The 22659-nt window shown below is 39.6% G+C and overlaps 2 protein-coding genes across 3 annotated transcripts; both read left to right on the top strand.

The window, feature by feature from the left end:
* The first annotated feature begins 1164 nt into the window (after window positions 1-1164).
* prkcda (protein kinase C, delta a) lies at window positions 1165-15950 on the top strand. 2 transcript variants are annotated; one of them, XM_088423295.1, is made up of 18 exons: window positions 1165-1290; window positions 5734-5864; window positions 5964-6163; window positions 6235-6301; window positions 6617-6773; window positions 7072-7103; window positions 8258-8343; window positions 8848-8977; window positions 9061-9161; window positions 9376-9475; window positions 9587-9717; window positions 9841-10014; window positions 10082-10173; window positions 12924-12986; window positions 13255-13393; window positions 14360-14548; window positions 14637-14765; window positions 14884-15950. In XM_088423295.1, exons 2-18 carry the CDS (start codon window positions 5756-5758, stop codon window positions 15040-15042), a joined length of 2058 nt encoding a protein of 685 aa, XP_088279421.1. In that variant the 5' UTR covers window positions 1165-1290; window positions 5734-5755; the 3' UTR covers window positions 15043-15950. The 2 variants fall into 2 exon arrangements, with proteins under 2 accessions (XP_088279421.1, XP_088279422.1); XM_088423296.1 differs by having other exon boundaries at window positions 1275-1290; window positions 5731-5864.
* Window positions 15951-16152: 202 nt separating this feature from the next.
* On the top strand, window positions 16153-22638 carry rft1 (RFT1 homolog). Its single transcript, XM_088423629.1, has 10 exons — window positions 16153-16341; window positions 16410-16495; window positions 16773-16895; window positions 16964-17255; window positions 17330-17464; window positions 18269-18529; window positions 18602-18746; window positions 20240-20345; window positions 20501-20750; window positions 20829-22638. Exons 1-10 carry the CDS (start codon window positions 16279-16281, stop codon window positions 20991-20993), a joined length of 1626 nt encoding a protein of 541 aa, XP_088279755.1. The 5' UTR covers window positions 16153-16278; the 3' UTR covers window positions 20994-22638.
* The last annotated feature ends 21 nt before the right edge of the window (window positions 22639-22659 follow it).

The raw sequence follows: 22659 nt of genomic DNA, 5'->3' as shown, positions 1-22659 counted from the left end.
GTACTATTACTACAACCTCTACAACAACTACTACTTCTTCTGCTACTACTGGCAGTCGTAGTACTGCTACTTATAATGCACTCTTAGGTATACTATGACTACTAACTCATTTTTACACAAAAATAATACTGTATTAACATAAACATGGCCTGAAGCTAACTGCTTTTATCCTATACGTCTTCTACTACTACTATTACTACGACTAATACTTTTAGTATAACTACTAATACTACTAGCAGATAGTATGATAACTTCTCCCACTAATTCTTACACAAACATAAATTGAATTCCACAACTGATATAAATGTGGACTAAAACATTTTCTGTGGCTTTTATTACTAGTTACTACTACTTCTACTACTGATACTACAAATTACAACAAAAACTAGTAGTAATACTACTACAAATACAGTCTAATGCAACAGTGAATGTTAAAACTGCTCCAATTACTGTATAATGCTAATACAGCAAACATTTTTTTAATGCTAAAACAAACACAAATGTAATTCTTTAATAATACTAGTAATTCCAAATATTAATATTCTATCTGTATTGCAGTAGTACTTCTAATATTAACACTAGCTTTAATTCTACAATAATGCAATTTATACTACTAATTCTACTGATGCTAGTCATAGTGGTACCACCACTAATATAACCTTAGTTATTCTACACCTCTTAACATACATTTTTATACAAATATGAAATATAATACCACAACTAACATAATATGGACAAAAAGTATGTTATGCTGCTTCTGCTATTTTTACGACTGAACACCAATAAATACCAAGACTACTATTTCGACTATTAATTGTCTGTTTTGTCAATACTTTATAAAGCTGATAAAAATGACAACAGATAATGCAACACAAAATAAAAATTAAGACAAAGGCTGACTGGAAACCTAAATAGTACCAGATTTTCACGTGGAGTATACATGTGCTTTTACATAATTATTTTTTTACATCTTCCCTTTTGTTGGTTTCTTTTTTGTTTAAAGGTGTCCATAGAAAACAAGACTTTTCCCTTCTCGTCAGAAAAAAAGATAACAGTACAACTCGTCGAGTCAACTATGCGCGCGCCAACTCAGTGGGGCGCGCCTCCGCGCTCACGTGAGAGTGTGCCAGGTAAACGTCACTATGCCGGGAGGGCGTCGGGAGCGCGCCTCGCCGCGCAACACTTCCTCAATCGAGAGAATCACAAGAGTGGAAAAAAAAGGGGGCGACGAGAAAGAGAGAACAACTTTGGTCCGTGTGGCCGCGTCGGAACAACAGTTTGCCGGACGAGGTGAGCTTGTCCGTGACTATTTTTTGTTTATCGAGCTTTTCGCGGAGTGCGTGCTTTTAACGCGTGTGAGTGAAAAACCTCCCTCGTGTATCCTTTATAGGAGCCTCTTCATTTGTTTCTCATTTAAGGTCTGATGTTAGCTAGCTTCACACAAGAACAATGCGTGAGCGGGCTGCTTGTTAAAAAAATGCTAAGTTTGTCCTGACGTTCTTCTACGAAGTTTTTGCTTAGTAAGTACGCATATGTGAGCTGTCACATCGTCAACCGGGTCGAATACGGGGGGAAAAATACTCCGCCAAACAAACCGAACAAACCGGCCGCCAACTTTTGCCATTCGCTTTCAAACTCATCCTTGTTCTCGATCTAATTATGCCGACTGCTTTTATTGGCCAGCTCCGAGAGATGCAATTGATTTGTTTTGCATTCCGCTCACTGCACTGTATTGTCAATTGTGAAGTAGTGGAAATAGCAGGCTTGCAACACCCAACGTGTCTGTGCTTGAGGATGGGCTGCGTGTGGGTTTCAGAAATAACAGTCCAGATTGACGCGTGGAAGCATCTTCTTGATGACGTGCTCCAAATTACACTACAGCAAATTCTCAATCACTGGCTCATGAGAAATTGCCACGGTCACACAATTTCCCCCCAAAATACCTACACTTTCCATGACAGTGACGTTTTGTGACAGCCACCGCTGATACAAAATGAGTAAGCTTACAAGGAGCGTCTGACGCCACTCATTAGGCCACACCCACAACAATATATAGTGGGCCCTCGGTTTACGAGATTAATCCGTTGGGATTGTAACGCGAATTTGCCGTCTGGCAGGCAATCCAAACCTATGTTAATTAGCTAATGCGTGTAAAATCCCAGGTAAAGATATCAAAATTGTATATACACATTAAAAATTGGTATCAAAATAGGATACTAAGTGCTACGTATATGTATAATACATGCATACAATTAAATAACATCATAAATAAAAAATGTATAAAGGATTTATTTACCTTAGCGTGACGCTTGTTAAGGCCATATTCCCTAGGTAGTCTAGGCTAAGATAGCTCAGCCTTTTTCGTATTTCTTGATTATCTCCAGCTTCGTTTCCGTATAAATCATCTTCTTACTTCTCTCTTTATCACTATCAAACCTTGGCACCCATGGCTAACCAATTCAAGTGTAAATTAAGCACTACAATGCACTCTCAAACGAGATCAAGTCTTTAGGCAGCCATCTTTGTGACCCCGTGTGCCAACCAATAGCAGTCCACTGTAAATTGATTGTACACTTATTTAGACATTTTTAGCAGTAAAGAGTTATTATTTTTGGGAATGTCCAGATCTGAATCACATGATCAGGAATTTGGCTGGTCACATTATATTCAGCTGATCAGAATCAGGAGGAAAAAAATGGGGTTTGGAAAATATGATTTTATCATATATTTTTTTATTTTATTTTAAGGGCTAGAAAAGTACACATAAATTTCCAAAATAAGTTATGTCCAAATACAATGACAAAGACGCCTCCCTCATCCTCCATGCATTCCAAGAAGGTTAAAAAAACAAACAAACAGTGATTGCCATCTAGTTATTTTCAGACGTGACTTGTTGAATAAACTCAGCAAGCATTAGTGATGACGTATCACCAAACTACACCACACTTCCATCAATGTACACTGTGGAGCACAGACTAAGAAAATAATCCTCCAAAATAATAATTTGATATATATTTAAAATAGATTTGAATGTTATTACCTGCAGCCCTTAAATTTATACAGAAAGCATGTTAGTTTGACTAGCATGAGCATGAATTTTTGTTTTTGATTAAAAAAAAAAAGAGCACTTACATTTGCCGTTTTGGCCATTTTCAGAGCCGTCTCGTAAGATCCTAAAAGGGCACAGAGGGTGTGCTTTAAGGTCATAACATGATTTTGATTGGTAAAGTTTTGTCCAATCATCTCCCAGAAGTGGGCAACATGATCAAAATTCTGCATATTTATTATTTTAGACACATAGTGTCAAAGTCCTCCATTTTCAGTTGACAAAATATGAACGTTACTGCTGAAAATGCTAAATAAGTAATATAAATATCCCTTTTAATGGTGTTCAATCTTTAACTACCTTGTAACTAAATGGCGACCAATCTAGGGTGCGCGGCACCTCTCAACAAAATCAGCGTGGCTCTAACAACAGGTTTTTTAAAGACTATTTCATATACTTGGCAGAATACGATTGAGATAACCCCCAAAATGGCCAACATGTACTGTATATCAGGGGTCAGCAACGTGATGCCCGCGTGCACCAGGTAGCCGCCAAAGACCACATGATTAGCCCACAGGCCTGTTCTACAAATAGCTAACAAGAGATACAGCATTGTTGATTTTTATTACATTTACAATACATATTACACTTATTTATATATTTACTACATCTTATGTAAAAAGATTTTAAGATCGGTGAGCACGGCGTGATGGACTGTAGAGTACTCTATTTTGTCTGTGGGGGACCACACAATAACAGTGCAGCAAGTACGGAATTAATGAAGTGAGGCTTATACTTGGAAACACTTCTGTTAAGAATGTGCTAATTCCGTGTTTAAGAAGCAAGTCGGATATATAGTGTATACCGTGTATACAGGGTATACATAAGTGGTGCACTGGTATGCATGCCTAGTGAAAATAATCATGTGTACACCAGATTTGACTGTGTCAGTAATTACGTATTTGAGCATGAATGATTTTGTATCTTAGTATGCTTGACTACAACCAAGAATGAAATTCAAGTAAGCCGTCACAACGTTTGGTATCAAGAGCCACCTTCAAAATAACGGTCACCTAAACCTAATCTATAATAATATGTATCCCCTGTGCATAAACATTTTCCCACCCTTAGCATGTAAATGATTAATGCACTTAAATTAAGTCAATATTTAATTCATTTGCTGCCAGCCTAATCATTTGCTGCCAGCCTAATCGATGTTTTTTTTTTTCAATCTTGACATATTTAGGTGGAGTTTTCAAAGTGATGCACAATAATATAAAAAAAAACTTTTGTCCTTTTAAAGAATAAAACCTTTCTTTCGTTTCTGATGAACACTTAGATTGACTGTCATGTTGTCCACGATAATGACACTTCAGAGATAATTATTTTTACAGGTGGTAATTTTGTTTGAGAACAGCCTCACACTTCATTGGATAAATACATTCTAATTTTCCAAACTGTTGTTTGTTGTAATCGTAAAACCTGTTAGCTAAGATTGTCTGTGCAATGATGAAGAAACAGTCCTTGCCAGCAACCACACTTTTGTGTCATTTAGTCAAGACATTATTGGAAAGAGGCACAGAGTGGGAGGAAGTTGGTGAAGAGAAAGGCACACAACTTCTAAATTCAACTGAGCGGACAATTTAGAACTTCGTATGCTCAACAAATCAATCTGGACTGTCCTCAATCACATAGCCACAGTGTGTATATTGATTATATTCCAAAACACTGTTGCCACAGTCCATGAGTGACTTTAGGGTCACACGCGTGTGCATAGGCACACAAACACACACACATACACACTGAGTTTTTTTGTGAGTTACTTTGCTCGTCTCTGTGTGGGCGTTTACGGGTTTTGGAATTGCAGAGCTTCCTGTGGCGCGCCAAGTGCTTGTGTTGGAGTCAAGACATGTAGAGGCTCGTTTTGTCGCGGCAGGCATGTATTCCATCTTTGCAGTTGCTTTCTTTCACAGAGAACAGGAATATGTGAACTAGTCGCAGAGATCTAGTAATGACGCATTTGACATTAGAGTGGTACACAAAATCCAGTTTCCATCTCAAATGTGGTATAATCTGGAAAATAATACACCCCAAAAGTCAAAACAAACTTGAAGTTGTCAGCACATTATGTGCGGCTTCAACTAACTGAGCATTCAAGGATTCACTTGTTGTACACTACTCACCTTAAATGAGGACATTGTCTTGAGTTGTTTGAAAACAGTGAATTCAATTAAATGTTTTCATGCTTCTCACTAAACCTAAAAAACAATGACCATTTGTTGAAATTTAGTTGTATTAGACATTTGTTTTCACACAAGAAAAACAATCGAGCAAATTTCACTTTGGTCACAACTCATAAAATTGAGCAATTAGGTTTGTTTGTTTGTTTGTTTCTTTCTTTCTTTCTTTCTTTCTTTCTTTCTTTCTTTCTTTCTTTCTTTCTTTCTTTCTTTCTTTCTTTCTTTCTGTCTGTCTGTCTGTCTGTCTGTCTGTCTGTCTCTGTCCACTCTGTCCGCCTGTCTGTCTTTTTTACTTTGTAGTGGCAACAGATAGATCTGTAGCTTGTATCTTTCATTTTCTATCATCTATGGAAGAGCATTTAATTGTTTTGCCAAGCAGATAACTAAGGCATCATCTGAGATCTCCCTTTGGGTAACACTCTTTTGTCTGTATGTATTTGACAGCAGTGGACTTTTGGGGCTGTTCGCCATGCCTCCTTTCTTGAGGATTGCCTTCAACACTTTCGACCTGGGTGCTCTGCCCGCCCTAGCTGACCCCCCTTTCTGTGCAATCAAGATGAAGGAAGCCTTGACAACCGGTGAGAAAATTATTCACTTGAAGTCGACAGTGCCGATGAGTTTCAATTCTGTCATCGCTCATCAAGGCTATTTTTATCATTCCTTCTTCTTTTTCCTAGAACGAGGCAAGACTCTAGTTCAGCGGAAACCCACTATGTATCCAGCCTGGAAGGCCAGTTTTGATGCCCACATCTACGAGGGCCGTGTGCTGGAGGTGCTGCTGATGAAGACGGCGGAGGAGCCGCTGGCAGAAGTGACGGTTGGCGTGTCTGTGCTTGCGGAACGCTGCAAGAAAGCCAACGGGCGAGCTGAATTCTGGGTAGCTCGCCTCACTTGGTTCTACTAAGCTGCAGCGCAGCTTTGTTTTTAAGTGTGTGTATGTTCCTTCAGGTGGATCTTCAGCCTTCTGGGAAAGTGATGATGGCAGTGCAGTACTTTCTAGAGGGAGTGGATTCAGGTGAAACAGACGATAAAAGACCAGAAATGTCTCAAATATTACAGTGAGGCTTGAACGTGTTCATGAGAGAACCCTCCGGTCTTTGCATGTGGCTGATTGAGAAAATAGGTTTTCAGAGCAAGAGAGGAAAGTGGGTCTCCTAACTTGAGCATTATCAAAAGACCATCTTGATCAGTCTTATCCGTAGTCCTGCTCATAGAAAAACAATGACATAAATAATTACTTTAAAAAAATTAAGAGAATAAAGAAATCAGATTAGAGTCCAATCAACACATCGTATCTGCAAACTGAACCTTGTTTCTTTGCATGTGATAGAGAACAAACAAGCAGCAAAAGAAGAGGAGGCTCCCACCCTCAACCGTAGACGAGGTGCCATCAAGCAGGCAAAGATCCATTTCATCAAGAACCACGAGTTCACTGCCACCTTCTTCAGGCAGCCTACATTCTGCTCCGTTTGCCGAGATTTTGTCTGGTTAGTTCAGCCTAGTTTCTGCTGCTATAAACAAACCTTCAGGGGAATTAAGGGAAACTTTTCAACCAACTACGATACTTCTCAGGCCATTGATAGCAGCATTGGACGAAATTGTTTTGAAACTCTTTTTGGTCTCACTTGGCAGGAAGTTGAGGTATCAAGGAAGCCCGGTTACACAATTGATCACGGGTTAACTAAAGCTGCTCATTATAACACATGAAGAATTAATCATCAAACACTTAAAATTGGGGTGGTTAAAAAAAAAATGGAATTGACTTTCTTTTTGTTTTTCTTTAAGGGGACTCAACAAGCAAGGCTACAAATGCAGACGTGAGTCAACAGTTGTTTTACAGTGCCTTGGTATTTGTTGTGACTTTAAAAAAAAAAGTTGTAGCAAAACTTTTATGCCCTCCTTTTCTAAGTGGGTTAAACTGTGTTGTCGTTTTACTTCTATTATGCAAGATGGCAGTTTTACCTGGTGAAAAGAGTAATCACATTAATTACAGTATGTGACGTCACGGCATGTTTATTGTATTTAAGTATCGAGTTGCGTAAAAGCAAAGTTAAAACGTGCTTAAAGTCTGGTTTGTTTTAGAGTCTTTGCAAGGTGGCAATTATTAAAACAAACTGTATTTGGTGTCATATTTCAAAAATAATACACAATCTCATATAAACACAGGCAGCTAATGTCATGCGTGTTTATGGTTAGCGGTATTTGTCAACTCTAGCCACGATGCTTTCGTGGGCAGTGAAAATGATGTCATTGTTTAGCCAAGGAGGAAAGATACTACTTGCGAATGCTTTTATTACTTCAGAATATTGGATGGCTGAAACAAGATCAAAGCCTTCTCTACTGACTTAAACACGGTCGTAAGCTCTGACCCACATTTACAACATTGTCTTTTACTTACTATCACTATTTTACAAAAAAAGTATGAAACTTTTCCATACATTCTGTTCTCTTCATTTTGTAGCATTTCTCTTGGGTACATTGATTACTGAGGATGGATTATTTTAATCCAATCAGATTTCAACCTCTGTGTTTTGTTGTACCAAAAATATTAAATGTCTTAAGTATGATGTATTTTATTTCAATCTCTTGTGTTTTTGCCATGTCATTGTTCGATAAATATTGGTTCTTAGCAACTCCAGAGTGTGCATGGAACAGTTGTTTATACAACACGGCATTTGAGTATAGTTTTATATTTGTCATTATGAGATTATAAGAATTTTATTAGGGTACCACTAAATGTGGAGGTACCCCCTACCGGTCAAGCGTAATCAAAGCTTAAGCATGGCATGGTATGCCTATTGTGAGAGGTGAAAAAAAAAAATAATTCTTTACATTCCTAAAATTCCACAGTACTCATGGGGGCATACCAAACTGTTTAATAATTTCTCATTTAAAATATGAAGGGTATGTATTTTATTTTGTTCACTTTGTCACTATTTGTGATAAAATTACTTTTTGTTTTTTTAACCAGAATGCAATGCAGCCATTCACAAGAAATGCATCGACAAAATCATTGGCAGATGCACTGGAACCGCTGCAAACAGTCGGGATACTGTGGTATGTAACATCTATCTCTTTGTAATACATAATATAGCTGAAAGAACATCCTTTCATTCTGTTGTTCTGTGTGTAAAAATCTTAAAGCGAATGGACACGTATGATGGATATTATTGAATTATTGTCATGTTGTCAGGTCAGAATGTAGGACAAAGGCAGGGTCCACGACTTGGTCGGTCATCAATACTAAAGGACAAAGATGTTCAAAGACCAACTGAGCTAGATAAGAAGCGAGATGCAAATGATCAAGCACACACATCCAGACAGCGGGGAAAGCAAATGATCAAGCACACACATCCAAACAGCGGAGAAGGCAAGATGGGATTAAGTTCCATGAGATGCAACAGGCACAGCAGAGTGATGAAACAAGAATTTTGGTTCTACAAGAGGGTTCAGAAAGGATTTAAAATGATGAGGCATATTTGCAAAGCTGTAAAGCCACTTTTGAGGATTTCTTTGCCACGGCTTTCTAATGGAGAGGAGAAATCGCGTTTCTTTCTGCAGTTCCAGAAGGAGCGCTTCAACATTGACATGCCACATCGTTTCAAGAGCCACAACTACATGAGTCCCACGTTCTGCGACCACTGTGGGAGTATGCTATGGGGTCTTGTCAAACAGGGTCTGAAATGTGAAGGTACAACACAGATATCATCATGACATTTTTCTGTATTTTTGAACGGGAATTGTTTTTTGTAAGCCACATTATTGTGTTTGAAGATTGTTCCATGAATGTTCACCACAAGTGTCAGCATAAAGTGGCCAACCTTTGTGGTATCAACCAGAAACTTTTATCTGAAGCACTTACACAAGTGAGCCAGGTGAGTTTCCGCAGCATGTGCATGTGCGTGCCTATGTGTGTGTTTGTGTGTGTTAATGGTCTTTTTTTCTTAACATTCTATCCCAAAAAGATATTTTTCATGTTTTCCAAGCATCCAAATATTCAATCCCGTAATGAATTTCTAAGCAATTTTATATCTTTTTTATTTGTATTTCAAAATGAGCTATTTCAACTTCCTTCTTTTTGCTTGTCAGAAATCCTTCACTCGTCGCTCTGATCCCAACCTTGATCCAAACCTATCCGATATCGGAATCTACGACGAGGTCAATAAGCTGTCTGAACTGGATATCAACGGTCAGTGAGTTTGAGCATGTCCTAACAATGTCTCTGCTACTTGCAATACAATATTCTAGTTGTACTTATGCTTCAATAGTAATAATATACTGTACCTTGTTTGTTTGATAGAATCAACCCATTATAGCAGAATATGGGACGGCTCCAGTCCGCGGCCTCAGACTCGTCTAACACACCTCACCCGCATCAACGTGGACGACTTCGTTTTCCACAAGGTCCTGGGGAAAGGCAGCTTTGGCAAGGTAAACAACAACTGTGTCTTTTATAACATAAAATGCCATGTTTTAAAATTTGACATTCAAATTGACTTTGTTTTATTCACTTGTAAACTGGGTTTAAGTAGACAAGTTTTGTCTTTGTGTCAGGTCCTCTTGGCGGAACTGAAAGGTCAGGAGAAGTACTTTGCTGTGAAGGCCCTGAAGAAAGATGTGGTGCTGATGGATGATGATGTGGAGTGCACTATGGTGGAGAAGAGAGTCTTAGCTTTAGCCTGGGATAACCCTTTCTTGACACACCTCTATTCAACTTTCCAGACTAAGGTAACCCCAATTTTAACTCCTTTGTCCTTACTATATGATGAAAACTAAAAGACATTTTTGACTGCAGGAGCATCTGTTCTTTGTGATGGAGTATTTGAATGGAGGAGACCTAATGTTTCACATTCAGGAAAAAGGACGATTTGATCTCGTCAGATCCACGTAAGAAAAAGAAACCAAGCTCCTTATTCATTAGGACATAGACACAATGTAAGATCTAATGGGGAGCAGACACAAGTCAAATAGAGCTAATGTTTATTCTGTGTGTATTCCTTACCTCTTTGTGTCCCAGGCTTTACTGGAGTTTTTTTTCTTTGAAACTTTGAGCTTACTCTATCTCTATGGGCTGAGGCTTGGCTGTCGTCCGTCCGTTGGTGCTCAATGACCTTGTAAGGACTAAGCTTGCCTCAGTGCCTGTGTACTGTTTGGAGGAGCTATCTGTTACAGCCACCCACCTTTCTCCTTGCCGCTGTGGCGTTCCCTTTTGCAAACTTAGACTGGCGCTGGCACAGTGGTGACAAAGTGGAAAAAGTCTGAAACTGAACCAGCCCAGTGACCTTTCCAAAACTCACATTGACAAAGACAGCGCTTTGAAGCTAAGTAGGTCTTAACGCACAAACACACACAACAGTGGCACACTAAGTGAGTCGCCCGCCGTCCCCGCTTTCTGTACAACATGGGATGGAAAAAGCGAATGCGTCTTGCCTGGCAGAGAAAGTTTGCCCAGAAATGGTGTATTTTAGGGCCCTATGGTCAACTTAAATTTATTTATGTTGCCCTTAATTACAAAAGAGTCTCAAAGGGCTTTCCAAGTCCACAACGACATCCCTTTTAAGCCAGTGGTTTTCAAATGTGGGTACCGGTACCCCTGGGGGTACTTGAAGGAACTCCTGGGGGTACTCGAGATTTTAAATAAAACAAACAAACATGGAAAATCTGTTTTAAATAATTATTGAAGTAATTGTAATTGTAATTGTATGTTCAGTAGGTTATTCAAGTCCATTATTTTTAAAACCCAGATTCTCTCCCATTCGAGAATGGTTTGACTCAACTTCAAGCCTTTTGAGAAAAGGTCTGACGCTTTATGTTGAATATTTTTTTCTGGGTCAATTTGTATTAAAAGTTAAATCAATGACTGATTTTCATGAACAGATCTCTACTTTAATCCCAAAAGAGAACGCTTTATGTTCAAAATTTTTCTGTGAACAAATATTTATGTGTAATTATTTCTTTTTGAGAGCAGAACCGACACTTTATGTTGATTATTTTTGTAGACAAATATTTTGTAGACAAACATTTATTAATATTATTATTAATAATATTATTAAATATTATTAAATAAGTCTCAAGTTGGGTTTTGATATTTCTACTGAAGTAGAGGCTTTATTTTTCATGGGTAGGGTATTCCAGAGCACCGAAGCTCCAATAGATTGTGACAGAATTTACTAAATGCTAAATCAATGAAATAGGAAGTTAATAAAACAAAATATTTTATGAGTCATTAACAAATTAGAAGTGGACCGGAAGTCATTGCGTGTTGGCTAATATTGGGGCAATATGATTGAACTTTCTCATCTAGCTGCAACATTTTGTTTTCCTGCAGACTTTTAATACCGTACATGCTAAGACCAGAGAGCAATTCTTTGAAGTAGTCGAGACGAGACGAAACAATCACATTGATTCTGCTCTCTGCATCACAAGCAGATGGAATGGGACGGCTCTTAGAACACTATATCCTCAACTATTATTCAATTTGAATGCAGCATAACAGCTCAATGCCGCGCCACCGTGTTTGCTTTGAAATCTGGACTCCATGCAATGACCAAAAACAACCAAACGAAAAAAGACAGCCTCCCCCCTTCAAGAAAAAACAAACAAACAAACACAAAAAAGCAAGAAAATGAAACCAAATCGAAGTAACAAATGGCTGAGGCTGCTCATCAGGTCACGTTTGAAAATCATTGTTATGCCTGCATACTTATGTCTGCTTTCCATTAAATCATATGCACTCAAAATATGTAAATACGCATCAGGCTCAATGTGTGCTCAAGCTGTCACAGCAGAGCGGAATGTATCTGCTTCGTTTGGTTATGCAATGTTTTTCCTTATGCCACGATTGAACAGCTTGCTGAGTTTTCAGTGGCCTCTCACTCTGCAGAGGTACCGTTTGAACAAAAGGACAGTGTAAAGGACAAGCAACCTCATGCAGCTCAGCCTATTTAAATTGATTTACATCAGCTTCACAAAAACAGCTGGACTTAACTTCAAGGCTGTTCTTAACTAGGAGCCCATATAACGCTTACAAAACAAGTGGACTTTAAGTTCAAGTTTAATGACGTTTTTCAAAGCAGTCAAGACAACTAATGTAATTTAGGAGTCTTGTATTGATAGTATTGTACTGAGTAGCTGAACCTTTTCTTACGTCGTAAGATGCATGTGGTTATTCCACTTTTCCTTTTTACCACCACTAGTATGTTTTATGATAGGGTCACACGAAATCATAATACGTACTTAAAAAATATACATCAAACTTTAATACTTGCAAAATCTGCATTAAAAATCTGCACATTAATTTTTCCAGTTCCGTTATTTCTTCAGCCCTATTGTCAGTATGGTAGTTGGCTTTTTTTTCCCCTCTGTACATAGTCCCTTGTTCTCCCTGGCACAGGTGACAAGCGAAACGGGTCACTCGAGACACTCGACGCGTTATGGCTCGCAGCCATACTCGGCTTTCACATGATAGCAGCGTTATTTGCCTGCCTACTGCTCCATACAAATGTCCTTCTTAATAATTCATGTTGATGCTGAAAGACCCCCCCCCCCCCCCCCCCCCAATCCCCCCCTGTCAATGCCAGCGTTGGGCTTCCCTCAGCTGGCATGTCACTGACATCCGTCCATCTTTGTCATTCCAGGTTTTACTCTTCTGAGATCATTTGCGGCCTTCAGTTCTTGCATACCAAGGGGATCATCTACAGGTCAGCAAGCTAAGATAGCATTTAAGTACTTAAGCGTGATTTTGTAACGGGAAAACAAGTTGCAAGTGAAGATGAAATAAGAATCTGTCTTCACACTTCCTGATAAGCCACCAAACATTTCACTGCACATTCACTATCTTGCATTAGGTGTAACCATCAATGTTCATGGGTCATGTTAGGATGATATTTAGGTTAGCATGTATAAAAAAATATATATCTATAACCACTTGTTTTCTGTTTCTAAAGCTGCTTCATTTTGTTCTTGCAGAGATCTAAAATTAGACAATGTGATGCTGACTCATGAGGGGCACATTAAAATCGCAGACTTTGGCATGTGCAAAGAGAACGTCTTTGGAGAGAACCGGGCCACGACTTTCTGCGGTACACCTGACTACATCGCTCCTGAGGTACTTTGGTCGTCATCCTGTACTGTGACTGCAACTAAAACAGCAGTGTATTTAACTTGTATGTGCTGAAGTTAAAAAGAAAAAAAAATGCTGCACAAATTGTGCAAGGCAGGAAGCCAGATACAGGAACTGCAAAGATGTCCTAGTAGATAATTCCCCGAAAGACTTCAAATTATATATAACATCACTGCACTAACCACTGGTGCATATGGCATTAAAAAAAAAAAAAAAACATTGTTAACGTTAGCATAAAAAAAAAACATTGTTAAAGTTTACAAAATCAAGACATTAACTCATCCATTTCTACATTTGTCTACAATAGGTTTGCAGTGGGTAAACCTTAGACGAGTCACCAGCAAAACACTGCCTACATCTAGACCAACAACCATTTCCACTCACATTCATAACTAATGATAACTTAGAGCAAGGGTGCCCAGAACTTTTACCAAGATCCATTTTTCCAGCAGTCAATCTCCAGTGATCTATCTTTTTTCTTTGGGTTGGGGAAAATCTTCCTTGACATATTAGTCTACTAATGTTGTAAAGGCATGTACATTGTTTGTAAAAATAATGATTACATTCTGGAATGGCTGCTTGGTGGAGCAGTGGTTAGCACATCCACCTCACAGCTCAAATCCACCATGCTCCGGCCTTCCCGTGTGGAGTTTGCATGTTCTCCTCTAGCCCGTGTGGGTTCTCGCCGGGCACTCCGGTTTCCTCCCACACTCCAAAAACATGCATGGACATCCTAAATTGTCCTTAGTTGTGATTGGGTGCGTGAATGGTGGTTATTCTCGGTGTGCCCTTCAATTGGCTGGCGAACAGAACAGGGTGTCCCCCATCTACTGTCCCAAGTCAGCTGGGATAGGCACCAGCATGCCTTTGACCCTTGGAAGGATAAGACTTGCTATGATTTAATTTTTACATTTAACTAATATGGTTAAGACATTTAAATTTTTTGAACAGATCTTGCTGGGCCAGAAATACTCTTTCTCAGTGGACTGGTGGTCATTCGGCGTATTGCTGTACGAAATGCTCGTCGGCCAATCGCCGTTCCACGGAGATGATGAGGATGAGCTGTTTGAGTCCATCCGCATGGACACCCCCCACTATCCCCGCTGGATCAACAAGGAGGCCAAGGAGTTGCTTGAGCGGGTCTGTATCACCACAACATTACATCCTAGAGCAGTCTTTTATCCATTAGTTCAACAATGGTTTCTTTTTCTCATTTGTTTCCCTCCAGTTATTTGAAAGAGATCCCACACGCAGGCTTGGGATCACGGGTAATATCCGTTTACACTCCTTCTTCAAGGCCATTGACTGGGAAGCCTTAGAGAACAGGGAGGTGGAGCCACCCTTCAAGCCCAAAGTGGTATGAGACTCATGCACACACACAGACACACGCACACAGTTTGAGAACATCTCCTCACTGCGTTTGTAATGGCCGCAGATGCTTTTTGCTCATGCGAGAAATTTGCTGTTGATTACAGAGAGCACCAAATGACTGCAGCAACTTTGATCGAGAGTTCCTGAGTGAGAAGCCCCGCTTGTCCCACAGTGACAAAAACCTCATTGACTCCATGGACCAGTCAGCATTTGCTGGCTTTTCTTTCATGAACCCCAAAATGGAGCTCCTCTTAGAAAAATAACTTGAATGAACAATGAGACTGGGTATATAAACCCCGTGTTTAGGTGCAGTTCACTTATTGTGTCACATGGTTAAACCTGCCAAATAGCTAGGTCAGCAGCAGAATTTGCGTGACCTTATTTTAAGCACAAATTACTCTCCATGGGTACAAGTAGAATTTTTTTTTTTTGTAGAACATTTATGGTACTGTATAGATTAAGCCCATTGTGTTTGTGTGCATGCCTCTAGCTATTGTGTAGCCTGAAAGAACTAATAATACATTAATGCCTGTGATAAATAATAATAATACGGTAATGATATCAGGATGGCACGTCGAAAACTCTTACATTCCATTTTATGTCACTACTGCCATCTTGTGTGTGCATTTCATAGTACGTAATCAGTTCAAGCCAGCAGCTAACAATTCTTGATTTATTGTATCTCAGGTCAACCTTTGTGTGTTGATCTTGAATTATAGATTTGAGTAATGTTTGCCTATGACATCACTTCATCGACTGAATAGATGTCTAGATGATTAACATGGAATTGACTCGCTAGTCTTCCGTTGCAGGGGTGAGCAGCTTTTGGCCCGTGGATCCGATTCAAGAGCATTTGATCTGACCTGTTGTACCAATAGTCTAAAAACAAATAAAAGGCACAACTGTTGTTTAAAAAAAAACAAAAAACAAAAACGTGGTCCTTAATATTAAAAATTAAACCAAGTAAACATGTTTAGGCTTACATGGTACTTAGAATTCCCACGAGCTTTATGAATGTTGCTCGACTATTGATAACGGATGGAAGTCGCTGAAATTGTGTATATTAATGTGTATATTAATTAGTGTAGCATGTATATTGGTACTTTGTGGATTTTTTTTTAACTCTTTCCATCTTTTACATCTAATTAAAAAAACACGCCTTCAAATAAAATAGTTTCTGTGTCTCATTATAAAGTACAAAAAAACGAGGATGTGTGTATGTTGTAGTCACTCAACACATGCATTTTTATTTTATTTTAATTTTAAACGGGAGTTTGCCCGGAAACAAAATACGTATCCACCAATGGTGTCGCACGTGATGAATGACGTCACTACGCACACTACGTCTGCACGGAAGTGGAAACGACGCCGGATACCCGTCATGTGTACTCTGATTGCTTCTTTCTCTTAACGCGGACCGAGGAAAGGAAAACATTTTTGCATTTAATGTCAAAATTTTGAAATCTAAACTTTTCACGTCAGACAAAAAAAGGTCCGAAATGAGCTCTCAGGACGTACTGAAGAACGCGACCACTCTGGCGTCATACAATGTGTTGCGACAGGTGAGTAAATGCTAACTTTTTGTTTATTGGATGAAGTGCTTCTTCCTAATGTTAATATTTGATGTCAGGTTATGTTCCGTATGCTCACCTTCTTCTTGAATGCGTTCACACTGCGTTTTGTGTCCAAAGAGCTAATTGGAGTGGTGAATGTCAGGTAAGACAAGTGCTTCATTATTTTTTAATTGAGTGAGGCATATAATTTTCACCTCTTCTGAATTCACTCACACATTTATTGAAGCAGATAGAAATCTTAAGTAGTTTAGTGTTCAGTCTGTCTGTATACTTTTCTGTCAAAGATATGTTATCAACCATGAATAATTTATAGCAAATTTATGATCTTCAGACCAATTTAATGAAACTGGATTATTCCCATAGCGCCTATGATGACGCCATAACAATCCAAATGTGTGTTGTTGTTTTCATACGTCCAGGCTCACACTGCTGTACTCCACGCTAGTATTTTTGTCCCGAGAGGCCTTTCGTAGAGTCTGTCTTAGTGGCTCTGTTGGGGGGAAGCGCAACTGGAGGCAGCTTATCAACCTGCTATGGCTGACGTAAGCAATCACCAACTATCCTGTTGTTATAGTTTGAACTTCTCGATAAAACACTCTTTCTTTGTCAGGGTGCCTCTCGGTGTGCTATGGGGAACCCTTTTAGCTGCCGTGTGGCTGTGGCTCCTGGAGGCGCCGGATCCTAAAACGGTCCCTTTCTACGGCCCCGCTGTGGTGCTGTTTGCCCTAGCTGGGGTGCAGGAGCTCCTGTCCGAGCCACTTTGGGTGCTGGCCCAGGCACACATGTTAGGGAGGTTAAAAGTGGTCGCCGAGAGCTTGGCCATGTTGGCAAAGTGCAGCGTGACGGTGGCGCTGGTGGTGTCTGCCCGGGAGTGGGGTCTCTATATCTTCTCTGCTGCTCAAGTAAGGATCATCTCAAAATCCTCTGTGTTATTGTTAATTCAGATAAATAACTTCCATCTGTTGGTATGTTTTAGTTGGTGTACACAGGAGTCCTGGTGCTGTGCTATGCAGTTTACTTCCTTCGTTTCTTGTCGTCCAAAGAGGCGACGAAGAGCAATTTCCCTCTGCACAACATTAGAGATCTGATGCCTCATACAGCTAATGGAGAGGTAGTGTGTTCATTATCGCTCGTTGGGTACAAGCTATTGTCATGCCTGTAGCAAGGCTGTGTACATTTCAGCATTTCTTCATTAGATTAATTTGAATTAAAGAAAGGGGAGTTGAATTCAATGCAAAACTAATTGGCATCACATATCAGAGAGAATGAGACTGTATTTCACATGTGTGCACGCAACCAAAATGCTTGGGCTTCCATTTTGAGGCCTTTGAATAAAGGCAATAAAGTGTTCTATCAACATGTCAAACAATTTCAAAGTTTTGACACATTTAAGGAACTGTTTTATCTGTGCTTTTAGTGAAAATAAAAATAATGACTCCACTTCATGATTCACGTATAGTGCACTATGGGTGACCAATTAATTGGCTGGCCTATTATGGTCCTTCAAACATGGGCCAAAAAATAATCCCCCAGTTGGCTATTATTTGTTGGTTATTTTGAATTTTTACCTTCATGTATTCTAACAATTTACAGCAGTGGTATACAAGTCACGCTGGTGTCATTTTTTTTATTACACAAAAAACTATGCCATAACCTTGTACTATTTAAATAAATACCATATATACAAAAACATTAATTGATGACGTCATTCTATGGAGCTACCATGCAAAACAAAGCAAATCTGAATTTTTACAAGCAATAATAAGGTGACTAATGCAAGGAAGTTGTCTAAAGAACTGACCTGGATGTCACTAATTTAAACATAATAGTCACAAAATGTGAAAAAAATCAAAGTGACGTAGCGCAGCATGAATAACACAAAAACACATGATGCAGAGTGTCATTCCGTTTGCAGCCGATGGTGGACAGGAACATGGCCCGGCTCACCTGGAGCTTCTTCAAGCAGTCGTTCCTCAAGCAGATCCTGACCGAAGGCGAGCGCTATGTCATGACCTTCCTCAACGTCCTCAGCTTCGGCGACCAGGGCGTTTACGACATCGTCAATAATCTGGGCTCCATGGTGGCGCGCTTCATCTTCCTGCCAATCGAGGAGAGCTTCTACATCTTCTTTGGCAAAGTGCTGGAACGAGGCCGCAGCGTGAAAAATCAGAAACAGGTTTGCACAGGCGTGTTTTCTTGTGACTAAATGTTGAGTCGAAATTCATAATGTGATTGTTGTCTTTTTCAGGAAGATGTTGGCGTCGCGGCAGAGGTGCTGCAATGCCTGCTCAAACTGGTGCTGGTGATTGGACTCCTTATTGCTGTCTTCGGGTACGCCTACTCAGGATTGGCCTTGGATATTTACGGTGGATCTATGCTCAGCAGTGGGTCAGGTAAGATAAACGACGAAAAGGTTGCTGGAAGGTTCTAGCTTCAATCCCAACCACTGGTGACTTTGTTGAAGTGTTTTTGAGCAAGGGATTGTATGCATATTTGCACCTAGTGTTGGCACTCTCCCTCTATTGGTGTATGCATGTTTGTGCGAATGGGTGGATGGGAGTTTTCACAAAGTCCGTGGGCATGTTGGAGCCTGGTCATCAGCCAGTCGCTGGGTACATCGAAATAACCGACCAGTCGCACTCAAAAACGCATCTTAAGGCAATTGAGCATGCTCGATATACTGTACCTGCCAAATGTTTTTGTATTGTGGGAGTAAACCGGACTACCTGCAGAAAAGCCACAAGGTATAGGGCGAACATGCAAACACCACACAAGGAAGGTCGGAGAGGGAAGAGAACGCACAACCTCCGCACTGTGAGGTGGACATGCTAAAAAGTCTTTTTTTTTTTGTCCTTTTATTGCTCACATCAACAAAGGTGTGAATTATAGGCAGAAATCTGACTTTTAACAGTACTTTAAATAATTGTGTTAGTATAATGTAAACTTTTAGGTCCAATTTTTCTAATATATTTGGTAACTGTTGCGCCTTAAAAGGCATCGTTTGGTGAATTTTGGAATTTTGTCAAACATCTGTACCATTGGTCTGTTCACATTTTCTGGGTGTTATTTTATTCATTATTATTATTATCATCATTATTTATTTATTTATTTATTTTACAAATTATAGACCGATCTAAGGTGTTGAAAGAAAGAAAATTGTGCCCGATGCCAACAATTTGTGTAATAATTGCCAATTTTCCTCAGTATAAAAATGTTTTTCTTTTTAGATCTTGAAAATGTTAGTTTGAATACTACCATAATGCATTTCTCTCTGTTCAACACAAAAGGCCCCATTATTAGGTGTTTGATAATGTAGTTATTTCAAGATTTCAAGTTTTATTGTCATTTGCATAGTAATACTACACAATGAAATTCTTATTCTGTTCACTTCCCCGAGCAGACTACATTCCATAATGGAGCAAATAATGAAGTAGGCAATTAAAAAAAAAAAGAGTAATAGAGCAGTAAGGGCAGTAGTAATGAACCACTAATAAATGAACTTAATTTGGAAACACAAGACAAAAAATGACTTTAATTGACCAGGAAATTATAATGATCATCGTGTGGAAAGTATGTACATCTGCATGTTTTCACACATTGGGCGATGTCATGCGATCTAACAATTCTGGCTTTGCGATCGACCGGTTAAGCCTGACTTCGGTTGTTCCAAGTTGGCAACTTCTGCCCAGATAACAGCTTTGCACATCTTTGTATTTTCACTTAATGATGTGATTGATGCTTTGTGACCTGGAATGATTTTCAGCTGTGCATTTTCAGGACTATATAGCTTGAATTATGCTTGAGACCTTTGATTTCGTATAATTACAAAATCTTCACTGGTACTGATGTAAGCAAAAAAGAATTTCTAAATCACTGCTTCTCGCAGGTCCTTCTCTGCTGCGATGCTACAGCTGCTACGTCCTCCTGCTGGCTGTAAACGGCGTGACCGAGTGTTTTGTTTTTGCTGCAATGAGCCAGAAGGAGGTTGACAAGTAGGCACAAATACAAATTCACCAGATGGCTTTTAACACTTAACAACATTTACCGTACGTACATCGCTGCCTTGAGATCCGAGTAACCCTTCGATAAAGATCATTTGCGGAAAGTGTGTTAAACGGATAAAATTCGTATCTCCTTTCATTTCCAGGTACAACTTGGTGATGCTGGCTCTGTCTGCATCCTTCCTCTTCTTGTCCTACATGCTGACGTGGTGGGCAGGCGGCGTGGGCTTCATCCTGGCCAACTGCCTGACCATGGCCCTCCGCATCGCACACAGCGTGCGGTACATTCGCCGCTACTTCCTGTCCAGTCCGTGGAAACCCCTGCGAGGCCTGCTGCCCTCTCCGCTGCTATGCGTGGCGCTCGCCGTCAGCGCGGTGGCCACCGCCCTCAGTGAGGTACTTTCACGCATTTTACTACCAATATTGAGTTCTTAATGGGGCTTGGATTAAAAACAAATGTTTTTGTTGTCGCAGGGTGCTTTCTGTTGCGATGGCGGCTGGTTCTTCAGGTTGGTCCACGTTGGCGTGGGAGCGGCGTGTCTGCTTTTAGTTTTTGGAGCTGTTGTGCTCACAGAAACTCAGCTCGTCGTGTTTGTGAGGACTCAGCTTTTGCCTCAGTACAGGAAAAAACACACTTAACTAAAGACAGTAACAAGTGGTTTTTTTTTTGTTTTTAATGTACATTGGAAGCAAGTGCAGGTGCATTACTATAATTTAGAATCTTGTAAGAAAATGTCAAAGGCAACTTTATTTATATAGCCCTGAATCAAAGAGACTCTAAGGGCTTCACAAGTGAAAAGTCACAGAGAACATCACAAATGCACAACAGCATTCTCTGAACAAAGCTTCCAGCAGGGCAAAGAAAAACTCAAAACCTTGCGAAGGGACCATAACTGTGAAGAGCCCCCTTTCAGGCTCAATAGATCTCGAGTGCTAAGATTACATATTGAGCCTCATTCAACAAAAAGTGTCCATTACGAAGATGATGCCGGGAGATGCCTTCGGGTAAGGGTCCCCTAGATGTTTGGCCTGGTTGGTGCATTTCCAGGTGGCCCACCTCAGAACTCGCTTCACTTGGTCAGCGCGAGTCCGCGTTGCAGCTTTCAAGTACTGTAGTTCATTGCCAGAGAGGAAGCTGCAACCAGATTGGCGGCTCAACTAAAACCAATGAGTATAAAAGTAAGCCTTTGGTCGGGTTTTAAACATTTCTACTGCTCTAGTATCGAGGTCACATGCTCAAGCTTCCTCATCCTCGTCAGAAGTCACATCGGGTAATAGTACATTTATCAAGATTCAGAGTGGTTTTTAACAGGTACCGATGATGGGCGGGGATAATACTCAATGCCTCTGTTTTACTGAGTTTGAGAAGTAAAAAAATTGGGAGACATCCTTTGCCTAATCTCTGTGAGAACGGGCCCCATGCTACAGCAATTGCATGGATTTGTTTTTCCAAAGGCATGGATTTGTTTTTCCAAAGTTGTCAGAGTAGCAATGAAAACTAAGGTTGTATTTACTGTACGTATAATATCACCCAGTGGGAGCATGTGGATGCTAAACAAAGTAGGGCCAATTATTGACTCCTGTGGTACACCACACGTTACATAAGAAATTCAGATGTCACATTGTCATGAGAAACACATCATAATACAGTAGTTTTTCATTCATTCCTACAAAGTGAAGCTCATATTTATTCACTGCCAGCCCAGTAAAAATGGAAATTGATTTCTTTACCTGTCGGGGCGGCGCATGAGTTCAATGCTTAATAAATTACTTCTCAGAGGGCAAATTCCTAATTTCTATTTTCATAATAATTTTTTGTGGTTTCTTTTAGTGCGTAATATGCAATTATCAAAGGATTTTCCCCCCCATTTAGCTCAAAAGAAATGAATCAACAAATAAAATATTTCCCTCTGTAAGAAGGGAATTTATCAGTTAAAACTGATTCACTACCAAAGCAAAGTAAGTTTTCTTCTATAGTTTTAATTTATTTAGATGCACCTGTATGTGACTATGTCTATGATAATGTCACTGGAATTCCTGTTTGTACATATGAAGAAGTGAGCTCCGATCGGGCACAATATTAGATACACCTTCCTGATTTATTTATACTTAACAGACATTGCAGGTTTTATTCATATTGCCTGGGATCTTATACTGAGAATAATGGGTATACTGTATTTTGTAAATAGCATTTTCTATCTATTTCTATTGAAAAAAAATATTTGTATAAAAAAAATAAAACCTGTACGTTGTACAACAAAAATAAATGTGAGCATATATATATATATATATATATATATATATA

This window comes from Hippichthys cyanospilos, chromosome 9, assembly GCF_059441005.1.
Source record: "Hippichthys cyanospilos isolate Australia breed blue-spotted pipefish chromosome 9, RoL_Hcya_1.0, whole genome shotgun sequence".
NCBI classification, from domain to species: domain Eukaryota; kingdom Metazoa; phylum Chordata; class Actinopteri; order Syngnathiformes; family Syngnathidae; genus Hippichthys; species Hippichthys cyanospilos.
This window is presented reverse-complemented; position numbering and strand designations above follow the sequence as displayed.

Excerpts from the sequence above, each read along its gene's own strand:
- prkcda (XM_088423295.1), top strand. The coding sequence starts at position 5,756 with ATGCCTCCTTTCTTGAGGATTGCCTTCAACACTTTCGACCTGGGTGCT. Across the intron at positions 7,104-8,257 it reads GCAAGGCTACAAATGCAGAC|AATGCAATGCAGCCATTCAC; the intron begins GTGAGTCAACAG and ends TTTTTTAACCAG. Across the intron at positions 10,174-12,923 it reads TTTGATCTCGTCAGATCCAC|GTTTTACTCTTCTGAGATCA; the intron begins GTAAGAAAAAGA and ends TTGTCATTCCAG.
- rft1 (XM_088423629.1), top strand. The coding sequence starts at position 16,279 with ATGAGCTCTCAGGACGTACTGAAGAACGCGACCACTCTGGCGTCATAC. Across the intron at positions 16,496-16,772 it reads ATTGGAGTGGTGAATGTCAG|GCTCACACTGCTGTACTCCA; the intron begins GTAAGACAAGTG and ends TCATACGTCCAG. Across the intron at positions 18,530-18,601 it reads GCGTGAAAAATCAGAAACAG|GAAGATGTTGGCGTCGCGGC; the intron begins GTTTGCACAGGC and ends TGTCTTTTTCAG.